Below are 18,744 nucleotides of genomic sequence, written 5' to 3' on the forward strand. Positions count from 1 at the left end.
GGGAGGACTTCCTGCCAGCGGGAGACTGGGAGGTTCCTGGACCGTAGGGCCAGGAGGACGGTCTTCCAGACCATTCCGTTCTCCCTCTCTACCTGTCCGTTACCCCGGGGGTTGTAACTGGTCGTCCTGCTCGAGGCGATGTCCTTGCTGAGCAGGAATTGACGCAGTTCGTCGCTCGTAAAGGAGGACCCCCTATCACTGTGTATGTAAGCGGGGAACCCGAACAGTGCAAAGATGCTATGGAGGGCCTTGATGACCGTGGTTGCGGTCATGTCGGGGCAGGGGATGGCGAATGAGAAACCGGGAGTACTCGTCAATCACGTTCAGGAAGTACGTGTTGCGGGATGTAAAAGGGGTGGCGGAGTTGCGCTACTGGTTAGGGAGAATATCACAGCTGTACTACGGGAGGACACCTCAGAGGGCAGTGAGGCTATATGGGTAGAGATCAGGAATAAGAAGGGTGCAGTCACAATATTGGGGGTTTACTACAGGCCTCCCAACAGCCAGCGGGAGATAGAGGAGCAGATAGGTAGACAGATTTTGGAAAAGAGTAAAAACAACAGGGTTGTGGTGATGGGAGACTTTAACTTCCCCAATATTGACTGGGACTCACTTAGTGCCAGGGGCTTAGACGGGGCAGAGTTTGTAAGGAGCATCCAGGAGGTCTTCTTAAAACAATATGTAGACAGTCCAACTAGGGAAGGGGCGGTACTGGACCTGGTATTGGGGAATGAGCCTGGCCAGGTGGTAGAAGTTTCAGTAGGGGAGCATTTCGGGAACAGTGACCACAATTCAGTAAGTTTTAAAGTGCTGGTGGACAAGGATAAGAGTGGTCCTAGGATGAATGTGCTAAATTGGGGGAAGGCTAATTATAACAATATTAGGCGGGAACTGAAGAACCTAGATTGGGGGCGGATGTTTGAGGGCAAATCAACATTTGACATGTGGGAGGCTTTCAAGTGTCAGTTGAAAGGGATTCAGGACCGGCATGTTCCTGTGAGGAAGAAGGATAAATGCGGCTATTTTCGGGAACCTTGGCTATCGAGAGATATTGTAGGCCTCGTCAAAAAGAAAAAGGAGGCATTTGTCAGGACTAAAAGGCTGGGAACAGATGAAGCCTGTGTGGAATATAAGGAAAGTAGGAAGGAACTTAAGCAAGGAGTCAGGCGGGCTAGAAGGGGGTCACGAAAAGTCATTGGCAAATAGGGTTAAGGAAAATCCCAAGGCTTTATACACGTACATAAAAAGCAAGAGGGTAGCCAGGGAAAGGGTTGGCTCACTGAAGGATAGGCAAGGAAATCTATGTGTGGAGCCAGAGGAAATGGGCGAGGTACTAAATGAATACTTTGCATCAGTATTCACCAAAGAGAAGGAATTGGTAAATGTTGAGTCTGGAGAAGGGTGTGTAGATAGCCTGGGTCACATTGTGATCCAAAAAGACGAGGTGTTGGGCGTCTTAAAAAATATTAAGGTAGATAAGTCCCCAGGGCCTGATGGGATCTACCCCAGAATACTGAAGGAGGCTGGAGAGGAAATTACTGAGGCCTTGACAGAAATCTTTGGATCCTCACTGTCTTCAGGTGATGTCCCGGAGGACTGGAGAATAGCCAATGTTGTTCCTCTGTTTAAGAAGGGTAGCAAGGATAATCCAGGGAACTACAGGCCGGTGAGCCTTACTTCAGTGGTAGGGAAATTACTGGAGAGAATTCTTCGAGACAGGATCTACTCCCATTTGGAAGCAAATGGATGTATTAGTGAGAGGCAGCTTGGTTTTGTGAAGGGGAGGTCGTGTCTCACTAACTTGATAGAGTTTTTCAGGGAGGTCACAATGATGATTGATGCAGGTAGGGCAGTGGATGTTGTCTATATGGACTTCAGTAAGGCCTTTGACAAGGTCCCTCATGGTAGACTAGTACAAAAGGTGAAGTCACACGGGATCAGGGGTGAGCTGGCAAGGTGGATACAGAACTGGCTAGGTCATAGAAGGCAGAGAGTAGCAATGGAAGGATGCTTTTCTAATTGGAGGGCTGTGACCAGTGGTGTTCCACAGGGATCAGTGCTGGGACCTTTGCTCTTTGTAGTATATATAAATGATTTGGAGGAAAATGTAACTGGTCTGATTAGTAAGTTTGCAGACAACACAAAGGTTGGTGGAATTGCGGATAGCGATGAGGACTGTAACAGGATACAGCAGGATTTAGATTGTTTGGAGACTTGGGCGGAGAGATGGCAGATGGCGTTTAATCCGGACAAATGTGAGGTAATGCATTTTGGAAGGTCTAATGCAGGTAGGGAATATACAGTGAATGGTAGAACCCTCAAGAGTATTGAAGGTCAGAGAGATCTAGGAGTACAGGTCCACAGGTCACTGAAAGGGGCAACACGGGTGGAGAAGGTAGTCAAGAAGGCATACGGCATGCTTGCCTTCATTGGCCGGGGCATTGAGTATAAGAATTGGCAAGTCATGTTGCAGCTGTATAGAACCTTAGTTAGGCCACACTTGGAGTATAGTGTTCAATTCTGGTCGCCACACTACCAGAAGGATGTGGAGGCTTTAGAGAGGGTGCAGAAGAGATTTACCAGAATGTTGCCTAGTATGGAGGGCATTAGCTATGAGGAGCGGTTGAATAAACTCGGTTTGTTCTCACTGGAACGAAGGAGGTTGAGGGGCGTCCTGATAGAGGTCTACAAAATTATGAGGGGCATAGACAGAGTGGATAGTCAGAGGTTTTTCCCCAGGCTAGAGGGGTCAATTACTAGGGGGCATAGGTTTAAGGTGAGAGGGGCAAGGTTTAGAGTAGATGTACGAGGCAAGTTTTTTACGCAGAGGGTAGTGGGTGCCTGGAACTCTCTACCGGAGGAGGTGGTGGAAGCAGGGACGATAGTGACATTTAAGGGGCATCTTGACAAATACATGAATAGGATGGGAATAGAGGGATACGGACCCAGGAAGTGTAGAAGATTGTAGTTTAGTCGGGCAGCATGGTCGGCACGGGCTTGGAGGGCCGAAGGGCCTGTTCCTGTGCTGTACATTTCTTTGTTCTTTGTCGTTGTTTGTCGGTGGAGGGGAGGGACCTTTGAAGTCCATGCTGAGACGTTCAAAGGGACGGGAAGCCTTTATCAGGTGCGCATTCTCTGGCCGGTAGAAGTGCGGTTTGCACTCCGAGCAGATTTGGCAGTCCCTGGTGGCTGTCCTGATCTCCTCGATGGAGTAGGGCAGGTTGCGGGTCTTGACAAAATGGAAAAAGCGAATGACCCCCGGGTGGCAGAGGTCCTCGTGGAGGGCTCAGAGGCGGTCCACTTGTGCGGTGGCACATGTGCTGCGGAACAGGGCTTCAGGAGGCTCATTTAGCTTCCCGGGACAATACAAGATCTTGTAGTTGTAGGTGGAGAGTTCGATCCTCCATCGCAAGATCTTGTCGTTTTTTATCTTGCCCCGCTGTGCATTATCAAACACGAAAGCAACCGACCGTTGGTCAGTGAGGAGAGTGAATCTCCTGCCGGCCAGGGAATGCCTCCAGTGTCGCACAGCTTCTACTATGGCCTGGGCCTCCTTTTCGACTGAGGAGTGGCGGATTTCGGAAGCGTGGAGGGTTCGGGAGAAGAAAGCCACAGGCCTGCCTGCTTGGTTGAGGGTGGCCGCCAGAGCTACGTCGGAGGCGTCGCTCTCGACCTGGAAGGGGAGGGACTCGTCGATGGCGTGCATCGTGGCCTTTGCAATGTCTGCTTTGATGCGGCTGAAGACCTGGCAAGCCTCTATCGACAGGGGAAAAGCTGTGGATTGGATCAGGGCACATGCCTTGTCCGCATAGTTGGGGACCCACTGGGCGTAGTAACTGAAAAACCCTAGGCAGCGCTTCAGGACCTTGGAGCAGTGAGGGAGGGGGAACTCCATAAGGGGGCGCATGCGTTCAGGGTCGGGGCCTATAACTCCATTTCGCACTACGTAGCCGAGGATGGCTAGGCGGTCGGTGCTAAACACGCATTTATCCTTGTTATATGTAAGGTAAAGGATCTTTGCGTTCTGGAGGAATTTTCGGAGGTTGGTGTCGTGGTCCTGCTGGTAGTGGCCGCAGATGGTGACATTATCGAGATACGGGAATGTTGTCCGTAAACCGTACCGGTCAACCATTCGGTCCATCTCGCGCTGGAAGACCGAGACCCCATTGGTGACACCGAAGGGAACCCTTAAGAAGTGGTAGAGCCGCCCATCTGCCTCGAAGGCAGTGTATTTGCGGTCACTAGTGCGGATGGGGAGCTGGTGGTAGGCGGACTTGAGATCCACCGTGGAGAAGACCTTCTAATGCGCGATCCTGTTTACCAGGTCGGATATGTGGGGGAGAGGGTACGCGTCCAGCTGCGTAAACCTGTTGATGGCCTGACTGTAGTCGATGACCATCCTATGCTTCTCCCCGGTCTTTACCACCATTACTTGAGCTCTCCAGGGGCTGTTACTGGCTTCAATGACCCCTTCCCTCAGTAGTCTTTGGACCTCTGACCTAATAAAGATCCGGTCCTGGGCACGGTAGCATCTGCTCCTGGTGGCGACGGGTTTGCAATCCGGGGTGAGGTTCGCAAACAGGGAAGGCTGGTCGACCTTAATAGTAAGGCCGCAGATAGTAAGGGGATAGTAAGGACTGCTGAATTTGAAGGTCAGACTTTGGAGGTTACACTGGAAGTCTAAACCCAGGAGTGTAGCCGTGCAGAGGTGGGGAAAGACGTAGAGACGGAAATTTTTGAACTCCCTTCCCTGGACTGTGAGGTCGCAAACCCCCTTTATCTCCACTGAGTGTGAACTGGAGGCCAGGGAGATTTTCTGATTAACGGGGCGGATGAGGAGAGAACAGCGCCTTACCGTGTCGGGGTGTATGAAGCTCTCCGTGCTCGCAGAGTCGATTAGGCAGGACGTCTCGTGCCCGTTGATGAATACAGTCGTTGTAGCAGTTGAGAGTGTTCGAGGCTGGGACTGATCCAGAGTCACCGAGGCTAATCGCAGCAGTTGAGAGCTCTCTTCGGGCAGTGCATGGTCAGCTGAGTTGGGGTCCTGGGGGTTCATCCAAGATGGCGGCTCCCATTGGTCGCACATGGCTGGGTGTGCACAAAATAGCGGCACCCGTCCCTCTAACATGGCGTCTGCGGGACAAGATGGCGGCGCCCGGGGTCCGCACGTGGCCCTGGAATAGGAAGATGGCGGCGAACGCTGGCCGCACGGGGACCGTGGAGAAGTTTGTGGTGGCGGTCCACATTCGCCGCCGGAGACCGCGGCAACCGCACGGGCCTGACATACCCCCACAAAATGGCCCTTTTTGCCTCATCCCTTGCAGGTGGATGCGCGGGCCGGGCAGCGCTGGCGGGGGTGCTTTGCCTGCCCGCAAAAGTAGCAGCGGGGCCCCCGGGGTTGCCAGGCTGCCTTGCAGCGCAGGCTTGTGGGGGGATGGGGGATGTCTCTGCGTCGGCTGCGGAGGGGTTCCACGCTGCCCAGGGGGCTTTCCGCGTGGTGGGGAACGTAAGCGCGGGCGTTTCTGGAGGCCACATCCAGGGAGCTGGAAGGGCCCGTGCCTCCTTGAGACCTAGAGTGTCTTTTTCTAGCAGTCGCTGGTGAATTTGTGAGGATAGCATACCTGCCACAAAAGCGTCCTGGACCAAGAGTTCAGTGTGTTCGCTCGCCGAAACTTGCCGGCAGCTGCTGTTTCTCCCCAACACCAGGAGTGCGCGGTAGAATTCTTCCAGCGATTTCCCCAGGGGTTTGTCGCCCTGTTGCAAGCAGGTGCCGGGCGTAGACCTGGTTTACCGGGCGAATATAATGTCCTTTTAGCAGCTCTATTGCTGCATTGAAGTCTTGCGCTTCCTCGATGAGGGTGTAAATCTCCAGGCTCACCCTTGAGTGCAGGACGTGCATTTTCTGCTCTCCGGTGGGTGTGTTTTCGGCCATCCCAAGATACCCTTTAAAGCACGCCAGCCAGTGCTTGAAGATTGCCGCTGAGTTCGCCGCGTGGGGGCTGAGTTGCAGACACTCCGGCTTGATTCGGAGCTCCATCCTTTTTTTAAAAAAAAAACTAGCTTATTAAATTGATGCACGATCAATGACCACTAAAGCGAGGTTGTAGTCCAACTGAAGGCTTTAATAAGCTAGGTGTTTCCCCCAGCAGCTCGGGTACAGATTAAGGGCTGCTGGGGCGGCACAGGCTCTTATACCCCGCCTAGCAGGGCGGAGCTACCATGCATCCTAACCAATAGAAAGCATACAGTTTCCACCAATGGTGCTCCAGCCTATCCGGTACCGTAATACCTCTAATACCACACAGACTAGCTTGTGGCATTAACAAGGGCAGCATTCAGCGGCATTTGCTGCGAAACGCCACACTTCCTTTTAAGAATGCTCCAGAAATTTCTCAGGGCATGGAAATGGTTGCCAGTAATGCAAAAGATATTCAGCAGGCCAATGGTCTGCTTTAAAAGCCAGCTATTTAGCCCCCCAGCGATTCTCCGGCCCGGCGGGGGGATCGGAGAATCCCGCCCTGGGTGTCTCACCAGCTGAATTATTGATGGGTAAAAGATCAAAGTCTCATGTGGATCTGCTACATCCAGATGTCGAAGCAAGAGTGGGAAGGAGACAAGAGAAGCAGGAGAGACATGATCATCATGCTCGGAGAAACATTTTAACCTGAATGATTGTGTTTATATCGCATTTTTGCAGTAACCAGCATTGGCTACCTGGGGTTATTCTTAACCAAAGTTGTCCAGTATCCTTGGTAGTGATATTGAACAAGGAAGAATTGTTTACAGGTACTAAGATCATACTCCGAGACAGCAAAACCTCCAGATAACCCAATGGAAGGAAATGCTGCTGCGGAAATTCAACAAGAAGTGGTTCCTGTTGTATCAGGATTTCCAGTGGACTGTACATCTGGGGAAGGACGCTCGTACACAGATACTAACCTACTCCTGCGCCTAGAAGTTCAGTTCAAGTTAGTCAAGCATGACCAGAGTTGACGGAGTCACTAGTTGTACTGCAAATATCACCGCGTAGTTGGAAAGCTCCTGAAAGACTGACATATAATTCAGGCATTAGTTGCATTGTATTTCTGTCTTCAAAGGGGATTAAAATGTACGGGGGGAGAAGTGTTACAGAATATTGTTATTATTATGCATCTTCGTATTTAAATCCATTGCTGATGTCATCAGTAAGTGCTGTGACATCATAGCGGTTATTATCTGTATATTTGGATTTAATTGCTGCTAGTTCTAATTCTATTCAGTTACTGTTATTTCGATGTTGAACTAGTTCCTGTTTTTGAGTGCATACTGCATTTTAAACATAGTTATTTTTATATCCTAAAGAAGATTAACTTTCACTACGTTTTTTTTTTTTACTACCTTTTTGTGGTCAAGTTACCACACATCTCTTTCTCTACCCCTCCGTTTCACTCACCCTCCTTTTCCCTTCTCTCGCCAATTTTCTTTCACCCTCCCCACTTTTTCCCTCCCTCACTTCCTGCCCCCCACTTTCCCTCTGCCCCCTCTTTCTCTCTCTTCCTCTCTCTGGTCCTCCCTCTCTCTAGTTTTCTCCCTCCTTTTTCTGGTTCTCTCCCTCTTTGGTTTTCTCTCTAATCCCTCTGGTTTTCTCTCTCTCTCTTTCTGATCCTCTCTCTCTTCCTCTGTGTCCCTCTTTCTGTCAGTTCCCGCTCTCTCTCTCTCTCTCGCTCCTGTAACAGTTGTCTGTCGCTATGTTCAATTTACTTGTTATTTTGACAGTTTGACGAGTTGGATTTCACTGATTTCGAGGAGTTTGATGACAACAATGAGATCTTTGATGAGATCAGCGAGTCAAATATAGTCAGTTCCGATCGTGTGTACCCAGTGCTCTGTAAAGTACTCTACAGTTACCAGGTAAGTGGGCCAGGGGTCAACTTGCCTCCGGAGCATTGTGGTTCCGATTTGAAATGTAGGCCTGGGATTTGTTTTTTACGTCCAGCAGCGAGCACCGCAATTTAATAAATAATTAAAACCACGGCCGCTGGGCGGCGCACTGGCACAGTGGTTAGCACTGCAGCCTCACGGCGCTGAGGACCAGGGTTCGATCTCGGCCCGGGTCACTGTACATGTGGAGTTTGCACATTCTCCCCACGTTTGTGTGGATCTCACCCCCACAACACACAGATGTGCAGGGTAGGTGGATTGGCCACGCTAAATTGCCCCTTAATTGGAAAAAGAAATTCAACATTTTTAAAAAATACATGGCTCATCTGTCACTGCAGCACTCCCTCAGTACTGACCCTCTGACAGTGCAGCACTCCCTCAGTACTGACCCTCTGACAGTGCAGCACTCCCTCAGTACTGACCCTCAGACAATGCAGCACTCTCTCAGTACTGCCCCTCTGACAGTGCAGCACTCCCTCAGTACTGACCCTCAGACAGTGCAGCACTCCCTCAGTACTGCCCCTCTGACAGTGCAACACTCCCTCAGTACTGCCCCTCTGACAGTGCGGCGCTCCCTCAGTACTGCCCCTCTGACAGTGCAGCACTCCCTCAGTACTGACCCTCAGACAGTGCAGCACTCTCTCAGTACTGCCCCTCTGACAGTGCAACACTCCCTCAGTACTGCCCCTCTGACAGTGCGGCGCTCCCTCAGTACTGACCCTCTGACAGTGCAGCACTCCCTCAGTACTGACCCTCAGACAGTGCAGCACTCTCTCAGTACTGCCCCTCTGACAGTGCAACACTCCCTCAGTACTGCCCCTCTGACAGTGCGGCGCTCCCTCAGTACTGACCCTCTGACAGTGCAGCACTCTCTCAGTATGGGAATAGAGGGATACGGACCCAGGAAGTGTAGAAGATTGTAGTTTAGTCGGGCAGCATGGTCGGCAGGGGCTTGGAGGGCCGAAGGGCCTGTTCCTGTGCTGTACTTTTCTTTATTCTTTGTACTGCTCCTCTGATAGTGCAGCACTCCTTCAGTACTGACCCTCTGACAGTGCAGCACTCCCTCAGTATTGACCCTCAGACAGTGCAGCACTCCCTCAGTACTGCCCCTCTGACAGTGCAGCACTCCCTCAGTACTGCCCCTCTGACAGTGCAGCACTCCCTCAGTACTGCCCCTCTGACAGTGCAGCACTCCCTCAGTACTGACCCTCTGACAGTGCGGCGCTCCCTCAGTAGTGACCCTCAGACAGTGCAGCACTCTCTCAGAACTGACCCTCTGACAGTGAAGTACTCCCTCAGTACTGACCCTCTGACAGTGCGGCGCTCCCTCAGTAGTGACCCTCAGACAGTGCAGCACTCTCTCAGAACTGACCCTCTGACAGTGAAGTACTCCCTCAGTACTGACCCTCTGACAGTGCAGCGCTCCCTCAGTACTGACCCTCTGACAGTGCAGCGCTCCCTCAGTACTGCTCCTCTGACAGTGCAGCACTCCCTCAGTACTGCCCCTCTGACAGTGCAGCACTCCCTTAGTACTGAACCTCTGACAGTACAGTGCTCCCTCAGTACTGTAATGACAGTGTCAGTCTGGATTATGGACTCTGGTTTCATAGAATCATAGAATTCCTAGAGTGCAGAAGGCAGCCATTCGGTCCGTCAAGTCTGCAACGACATCCGAAAGAACACCCAATGCAGGACTCCTCCCCCGTCCTATCCCCCAAACCCCAGCTAACCTCTGGATAGTGAGGGGCACTTTAGCTTGGCCAATCCATCTAACCTGCACACCTTTGGACTGTGGGACGAAATCGGAGCACCCCGAGGAAACCCACGCAGACACTGGGAGAACGTGCAGACTCCACAGTCACCCGAGGCTGGAATTGAACCCGGGTCCCTGGCACCGTGCCACCCTAAAAGACAAGAGTAAAATCTTGCTCAAACTTCCCGATGGACCGACCAAATGCAGCCCTGAAGCCCCGGACCAGGTCATCATGGCTGAACGTGTCTATATTGGTATTAGACCAACACCACAGGGCCCTGCATCGGGGGGGCTTAGAACCTGAAGGAAAATGGCCTGGTCGCACTCCATTGTGTCCCTGCTGAGTAGCTCCCTGCTGAGTAGCTCTCGAGTACCTGTGGGCGGGAACAGGAAGGGACTCAGTTGTGATGCCACCTTGTTTGTGAAAGCCACATAAACTCACCCTGCAGACTGTTGTGCATGGACCGTGTTCTGTGGCTTGCTGCCAATATCTAATTGTGTAATTCTCATGTTAAAGCTATGCCTGCAGCCCACATTTGTACTTTGCGAATGAGGAACTTGTGCTCAAGGTCCCGGCCTGTTGTTGGCCGGGCTACATTCGGAGGCAGAGCTTGTGTGAGCTCACTGAAAAGGATCTTGTATTTTCCTCCATGGAAGGAGATCACGCGGCCCACTGTGCTTATTCCGGCTCCTCGAAAGAGGTATCCATTTAACCCCGACGCTTCCTCTGCTCTAAGGAGAACAATCCCCGTGTCTCTGGTTTCTCCATATCTTTGGGAGTCTCTCATTCCTGGTACCATTGTAGTCAATCTCCTCTGCACCCCCTCCATGGCCTTCACATCCATCCTGAAGTGTGGTGCCTGATTTTTTGTGTTATAGGTGTAACATAAGCGGCTTCCTTGTGGTGCACTTGACAAAGGAAGGTTCAGACGTGGAGATAACTTCAACACGTTTATGAAACTATTTACACTTCTATTACTCGGGTTCGACACTACTGCTAATCCTACTATAGCTACCCAGACTGACTAACCAGCTGCTGCAATCCACGTGGTGGGTGTAATACTGAATCAACCCTGTGTCTGTACTCACTGACTGTCTCCACTGGAAAGAGGCAGATCATGTGTGTGGTGTCCTTTATATATGAGTTGGTGTAATGCCCCCCTGTGGTCGTGTCACCTCCTTGTGTATCGTGAATGTCTATTGGTCATGTCCTATTAGTCGTGTCCTATCTACTTGATCTATTGGTTGAGTGTGTGTGTGTGTGATGTCTCTTGTGCTCCCTCTAGTGTCGAGCTAGCCTACATGTATTTACATTGGTGCACACCACCACATCCCCCCTTTTTTATGTTACATATTTTCTGCACACTTTGAGAAAATTGAACAAAGAACAGGTAGATAAGGTAAGGTATATTTACAAGTCATGGGAACAGTGATTAAACAATAAGTTCAACTCATTCGTGTGAGTCCATAAACCATCAATCATCATGGTCAAATGTCTCTCTTGGTTATGAACGCCATCAACGTCCCTGTGCCACAGGAACCAAGAAGTGGTCAAATCACTTCGCTGTCTGATTTGGAGTCCCTTTCTTTTTTCGATGTTTGTGATGGTGCTGTCGGATGGCATCTTGTGGCTGATAAGGTGTTGACTTTGAAGAGGTACCATCAACAGTATCATTCGAGGTCATGGATGTGCCATATGTTGAAGTTGGATAAGACTGTACATACTGGTTCTGGCCACGTGCTGTGCAGGAAGGGTGATCCTGCTGAGAACCGCTGAAGCTTGTCGAATTGGAAACAGAATTGCTGCTCGCATAAATACCTGGTGATGGTGTGAAACTAGAACCTTGCATCTGATAGGAGTATGCCGTCTGGCCAGGCTGGGGTGCAGCAAATCCTGGGCTGTAACTGAGGCATCCAGTCTGTAGTGCAGATTGCGCTTGCGGTAGTCCTCCTTCGGTCTTGATTCCATTAGTGGGCAATCCGCAGTGCTGGCCTGTTTGAGAACATGCTGCATAGACTGTTGGCTGCTGCATGCCTGAATACTGGGTTTGTCCAGCATGAGCTGTCATTGGCTGCACTGCTGGTGTGGAAAAAATGTGTGGATATAGCTGTGGTGAATATTGGTGTATTCCTCTTAGACTATAGCCTCTGCTTGTTATTACGGACCCAGTGTAATTGTTAAGTGATCCATCTCCTGTCGTTATGGCATCTGCTGTCACGCCGAGCGTGCCATCAACGAGGTTGCGGCACTCCCTGTCTGGACTAAAGTCCGGCTTACGTAAATCAGAGTCGGCGTTTGGTTGCTCCCCATCTGGAGTCTGGTCTGTTTTAACTGAGTCAGTGTTGGTTTGTTGATGCTCCCCGTCCGGAGTCTTAGCAGGTTCACTGGAGTCAGCTGAGATTTCTTGAAGCTGCACGTCTGGAGTTGGAACATGCAGGAATGCATTGACTTGTGGAGAGGTTCGAGCGAATGAGGGTGGAAGTCTCATGGTGTCACCGAAGTCACCAGTGGTCTCACAGTGATCGTCGAGTGCCTCTGTACACACGAGCTGAGGTCTGTCACTTTGCACATCTTGCATGGGAAGTGGGGTGCTGTCGTCGCTCGTCTTGCATACCGTGAGTAGATCCTCAGTAGCTGCTTGTTCACTTGGGTTGGGTAAATTGTCAGAGTCTTCATCTGGTGGCACAAACAATATGGGTGGACTGTCATTGTCTTGCTGTTGTCCTTCATTTGGGCTTGGACTGTCGTCGTCGCTTTGTTCTTCACTGTCGCACGATAGACCGTCATGGTCGTCCTGCTGTGCACTGGAGCGTGGTAGACTGTCATAGTCTTCTTGCTGTTTACTTGAGCATGGCAGACTTGCATCGTCTGCCGCTAGTTGGTCAGAGGAGGTTGCTAGACCCTCATGGTCTTGTTCCTGCAATGGCTGCGTGTCAGAGTCTTGCGTTGCTTCTATCGTGGAGGCTGTCCACGAGTTCGCTGCGGAGGCTTGTGACACTGAAGTCACGTCTTGTGTGTGCAAGGACTGCGCTCTGGAGTCTTGCGTTTCTTTTATCGTGGAGTCTGTCCATGAGCTCGCTGTGGAGGCTTGTGACACTGGAGTCGCTTGTTCGTGCAAGGACTGCGATGTGGAGTCTTGCATGTCTTCTTTCGTAGAGTCGGGATCCCTGAGCGGTGCATGGACCATGCTCTGTGTGGCAGCAGGGCGCTCTCTGTGGGCTTGTACCGCTCTCTGTCTCTTGGTTTCAGGCTGCAGCATCATCCTGCACTCACGAGTTGGGATGTCATATCTGCTGGGCTGAAGATTTTCAAATCCGAATAGCGAATCCGCATCTGCATTGGATTCAGTACGGGGATCGCCAATGTGCAACACGTCTAGTTGCGGTTCGGATTTGGTACTGGGGTAGCCTCCCAAGGTGAAAGGTTCGTCCGAGTCGTAGTCTTCTAGGACCATATCATCACTGTTTGCGTCGGAGCTGGCATTGGGCTCGCCAGGTCCGAGAAAATGTAAAGGTCGGTATCGAAGTATTCAAGGTTGGAATCATCGGTTTGGGCGTAGGTAACTGCTTGTTGCAGGGTTCTTCGGAGGTTAATTTCCTTCCCTGGTTCAATTTGAGGCATTGTGCTGTCATTCCAGGTGAAGGAAGGTTGTTTTACGGCTTTAAAAGATTGTTTTCTTTGATTTGGGCTGTTTCCCCTTTAAATGGGCGTGGTCCGGGGCCGCTGACATCATGACGCATGTGACGTAGCGCGTAGGAAGCGATTGCGCATGCGCAGATCGCTGTTCCTTTACCAGTGACCGTTTTTGTGATTACGCATGCACGGCATCTCGCGCATGTGCAAACGGACCTTCCCGTTCTGTGCGCTTCTCGCACAACTGTGCAAGTGCAGACCCTTTAGAAAAATGGCCGTCGATCAAAACCGTTCTCTGCTCCGGGATCTCGTCCACGTGGTGAGTACTGGCGCTTCTCTTACCTTTTCTTGCTGGTTGGAGTGTGTTTTCCTCACAGCATTTGTCGAATTTGTCCAGGACTGCCTGGAAGTCGCTCCTGTTTTGCCCTTTGGAAAACTTGAATTTTTTAAAGATTTCTTCTGCTCTGGCACCGGCGATGGTGAGCAGAAGATCTGTCCTTTCAGCATCGGCCAGGTCTTCTCGTTTGGCTGCCACCAGGAAGATTTCAAACTTTTGCCGAATGCCCGCCAGTTTTCACGGAGATCGCCGTGGCACTGGAGCTGCTGCGGAACCCGGATCTCGAACATCTTGCCTGGGTATCGTTGCTGGTTGTCACTGTACGCTGAGGTATGGCTATATGGATTGAAACAGTTCACTGCTGGTACCATGATTTGTTATGCTCTAGGTGTAGCACAAGCGGCTTCCTTGTGGTGCACTTGACAAAGGAAGGTTCAGACATGGAGATAACTTCAGCACGTTTATTAAACTATTTACACTTCTATTACTCAGGTTTGACACTACTGCTAATCCTACTATAGCTACCCAGACTGACTAACCAGTTGCTGCAATCCACGTGGTGGGTGTAATATTGAATCAACCCTGTGTCTGTACTCACTGACTGTCTCCACTGGAAAGAGGCAGATCATGTGTGTGGTGTCCTTTATATATGGGTTGGTGTAATGCCCCCCTGTGGTCGTGTCACCTCTGTGTGTATCGTGAATGTATATTGGTCGTGTCCTATCTACTTGATCTATTGGTTGAGTGTATGTGTGTGATGTCTCTTGTGCTCCCTCTAGTGTCTAGCTAGCCTACATGTATTTACATTGATGCACATCACCACAGTGCCCAATATCGGGGACACAATACTCCACCTGAATCTGAACCAGTGTGACATACGCTTTAGAATCATTTATTTGGATTTGTACCTGTATTTATAAAACCAAGAGGCGATTTCCTCGGTCTCTTTCCTCCTGTTCCCAGGCCACACAGTCTGATGAACTGACCATCACTCTGGAAGAGCAGCTGGAGGTGATTGAAGATGGCGACATGGAGGATTGGGTGAAGGTGAGTTCTGTAGGCCGTTTGCATTGCGCATCTGTGAAATTCCTTACCGCAGACGGCTGTGGAGGCCGGGTCCTTCAATATGCTCACGGTTGAGATAAACAGAATTTTATTCAGTAAAGGAGCCGAGGGTTATGGGGTTGAGGTGGGAAAGTGGAGCTGAGGATGGGATTTACTGGCCTCGTCGTGCCCGAATTGGGGTCGCGACAAGGCCTTTGAATCTCACGAGAGCCTCTTGCGGGATTCGCGACGCTTGAGAAGCCTCACGAGATTCAATCAAACCTCATGAGACATTGCGATCTGGATCCTGCCCTCGCTGGGCAAAATCCAGATCAACATATTCAAATGGTCCATTAAGCTCATTTAAATATGTCTGCGGTGTATTCTCCCGGGACCTGGGAACTAATGGCCTCCCCAGCGAGGCCTTGCCTGGGCGCCATTTAGTACTGGTCCTCAGAAACATGGACAAGTCGTAACAGCACCTGCGGGGTTCTCTGAGGCCATGGGAGACCCCCGAGTGGTTGGGCTATGGACAGGCTGGTACCCTGGTATTCCCACTGGCACACAAGCACCTTGACACTGCCAACTTGGCACATTGCCACTGCAACCTGGGCACCACTGCCAGGTGCCCGGGTAGCACTGCCTGGCTGTTCGGGGCACTTCCAGAGTGCCAGGCTGGGAGTGCCAAGGTGCCTGCGTCCCAGGTTGCCCATGCCAGGCACGGAATGCCTTGCCCTTACGAGGTGGGGTGTGGGGGAGTTTGAGGAATCCGGAAGAAGTAAGTTGGTGTGGGGCAGCACGGTGGCGCAGTGGTTAGCACTGTGGCCTCACGGCACCGAGGATCCGGGTTCGATCCCGGCCCTGGGTCACTGTCTGCGTGGAGTTTGCACATTCTCCCCGCGTTTGCGTGGGTTTCGCCCCCACAACCCAAAGATGTGCAGGATGGGCGGATTGAACACGTTAAACTGCCATTTAATTGGAAAAAATGAATTGGGTACTCTAAATTTTTTTTTTTTAAAGAGAAAAAAAGAAGTGGGTGCAGTGGGGTGGGAGTGGGGGGGTCCAGAGGCTACGCTGGTGATGCAGAGGGGAGTCGAAAGATCGGAGCTGCCTTTTAAAAAGAAAAAAGGTCCACGAATACTCTTCCTGCACTTTCCCCTTTTATCCTCTCGTTAATTTATTTTTCCTTTATTTTTTAAAATAATTTTTATTAAAGGTTTTCATAAAATATCAATAACAAAATGAGAAAGAAAAAAGAACCCAACAGGGTTAAGTACAAAACACAATCTAAAAAAGCAACCCCCCAAACCCCTCCCCCCTGTACATAAATAATAAATTAACATTAACACCCCGACTTAACACAGGTGTATACACCCCCTCAGACTCTCCAGTGTAAATAACATAAACAAAAATAAAGTAAACCCCCCCCCCCCGAGCTGCTGCTGCCATTGACCAATGTCTATCGTTCTGCCAGAAAGTCTAAGAACGGTTGCCACCGCCTAAAGAACCCTTGTACCGACCCTCTCAAGGCAAATTTCACCCTCTCCAATTTAATAAACCCCGCCATATCGCTGATCCAGGATTCCACGCTTGGGGGCCTCGCATCTTTCCACTGAAGGAGAATCCTTCGCCGGGCTACCAGGGACGCAAAGGCCAGAATTCCGGCCTCTTTCGCCTCCTGCACTCCCGGCTCCTCTGCCACCCCAAATATTGCGAGCCCCCAGCCCGGTCTGACCCTGGATCCTACCACCCTCGACACCATCCTCGCTACGCCCTTCCAAAATTCCTCCAGCGCTGGGCATGCCCAGAACATATGGGTGTGATTTGCTGGGCTCCCTGAGTACCTAACACACCTGTCCTCACCCCCAAAGAACCGGCTCATCCTTGTCCCGGTCATATGTGCCCTGTGCAGCACCTTAAACTGTATGAGGCTGAGCCTCGCGCACGAAGAGGAAGAATTCACCCTCCCTAGGGCATCTGCCCACGTCCCCTCTTCGATCTCCTCTCCCAACTCCTCCTCCCACTTACCTTTCAACTCCACCACCGAGGCCTCCTCCTCCTCCTGCATCACCTGGTAAGTTTCCGAGATCTTCCCCACTCCCACCCAACCCCCTGAGAGCACCCTGTCCTGTACTGTGTGTGGCAGTAGCCACGGGAATTCCACCACCTGCCGTCTGGCATACGCCCTTACCTGTAAGTACCTGAAGGTGTTCCCCGGGGGGGAGCCCGTACTTCTCCTCCAGCTCACCCAAGCTCGCGAACTTCCCGTCCACAAACAGGTCCCCCAACTTTCGTATCCCTGCCCTGTGCCACCCCGAAAACCCTCCACCTGTTCTTCCTGGGGCGAACCGGTGGTTCCCCCGTAATGGGGTCCACGCTGAGGCCCCAACTTTCCCCCTATGCCCTCTCCACTGCCCCAAAATTTTGAGGGCCGCCACCACCACCGGGCTCGTGGTATACCTCCTTGGAGGGAGCGGCAGTGGCGCCGTTGCCAGCGCCCCCAGATTCGTACCCACACCGGACGCCGTCTCCAGCCTCTTCCATGCAGCCCCCTCCCCCTCCATCACCCACTTGCGCACCATTGTCACATTGGTGGCCCAGTAGTACCCACAGAGGTTGGGCAGCGCCAGCCCCCCCCTATCACTACTCCGCTCCAGGAACACCCTTCTCACCCTCGGAGTCCCTCGCGCCCACACAAACCCCATTATACTCCTGTTAACCCGCCTGAAAAAAGCCTTCGGGATAAACACAGGGAGGCACTGGAACAGGAACTAAAACCTTAGGAGCACTGTCATTTTGATTGACTGCACCCTACCCGCCAGGGACAGCGGCAACGCGTCCCACCACTTGAACTCCTCCTCCATTTGCTCCACCAGCCTTGTAAAGTTAAGCCTATGCAGGGCCCCCCAGCTCCCGGCCGCCTGGACCCCCAAATATCTGAAGCTCCTCTCTGCCCTTTTTAGTGGGAGCTCGCCAATCCCCCTCTCCTGGTCCCCTAGCTGAACTACGAACAGCTCGCTCTTCCCCATATTGAGCTTATACCCCGAAAACTCCCCAAATTCCCTCAGGATCCTCATTACCTCTGGCATTCCTCCCACCGGGTCCGCCACATACAGCAGCAGGTCGTCCGCATAAAGCGACACCCTATGCTCCTCCCCACCCCGCACCAACCCCCTCCAGTTCCTCGACTCTCTCAGTGCCATAGCCAGGGGTTCAATCGCCAGTGCGAAGAGCAGGGGGGACAGGGGACACCCCTGACTCGTCCCTCGGTGCAACCAAAAGTCCTCGGACCTCCTCCTATTTGTGGCCACACTCGCCATCGGGACCTCATACAACAGCCTAACCCACCTGACAAACCCCTCCCCAAACCCGAACCTCTTCAGCGCCTCCCACAGGTACCCCCACTCTACCCTATCGAAGGCTTTCTCAGCGTCCATCGCCACCACTATCTCCGCCTCCCCCTCCCTCGCCGGCATCATGATAACGTTCAAAAGCCTCCGCACATTCCCGTTCAACTGTCTCCCCTTCACAAACCCCGTCTGGTCTTCATGGATGATCTGCGGCACACAATCCTCAATCCTCGTGGCTAAGACCTTCGCCAGCACCTTGGCATCTACATTTAGCAAGGAAATCGGTCTGTAAGACCCACATTGCAGGGGATCCTTGTCCCGCTTCAGGATCAAGGAGATCAGTGCCCGTGACATCGTCGGGGGTAAAGCCCCCCCCTCCCCTGCCTCATTGAAGGTCCTAACTAACAGCAGGCCCAACAGGTCCATATATTTTTTATAGAGCTCGACCGGGAAACCGTCTGGCCCCGGTGCCTTCCCCACCTGCATGCTTCCTATCCCTTTGATCAGCTCCTCCAGCCCAATCGGGGCCCCCTGTCCCGCCACCAGTCCCTCTTCAACCTTTGGAAACCTCAATTGGTCCAGGAAACGGCCCATCCCTCCCTCCTCCCGTGGGGGCTCGGATTGGTCCAATTCCTCGTAGAAGTCCCTGAAGACCCCATTGATGCCAACCCCACTCCGCACCACGCTCCCTCCCCTGTCCTTAACT

At 51.8% G+C, this 18,744-nt stretch overlaps 1 protein-coding gene across 3 annotated transcripts in view; it reads left to right on the top strand.

The window, feature by feature from the left end:
• LOC140427132 (F-BAR and double SH3 domains protein 2-like) overlaps positions 1 to 18,744 on the top strand; it is a 755,925-nt gene that overhangs the window by 719,721 nt on the left and 17,460 nt on the right. For all 3 annotated transcript variants that reach the window (XR_011948399.1, XM_072512673.1, XM_072512672.1), the window contains 2 exons: positions 7,756 to 7,890; positions 14,608 to 14,691. Coding sequence is in view for 2 of the 3 variants with exons in the window: in XM_072512673.1 (XP_072368774.1) it covers positions 7,756 to 7,890; positions 14,608 to 14,691 (219 nt within the window). In the remaining variant the exon portion in view is untranslated. The remainder of the gene's footprint in view (positions 1 to 7,755; positions 7,891 to 14,607; positions 14,692 to 18,744) is intronic.

The sequence above is a fragment of the Scyliorhinus torazame genome, chromosome 7 (genome assembly GCF_047496885.1).
Source record: "Scyliorhinus torazame isolate Kashiwa2021f chromosome 7, sScyTor2.1, whole genome shotgun sequence".
In the NCBI taxonomy this organism is placed as follows: domain Eukaryota; kingdom Metazoa; phylum Chordata; class Chondrichthyes; order Carcharhiniformes; family Scyliorhinidae; genus Scyliorhinus; species Scyliorhinus torazame.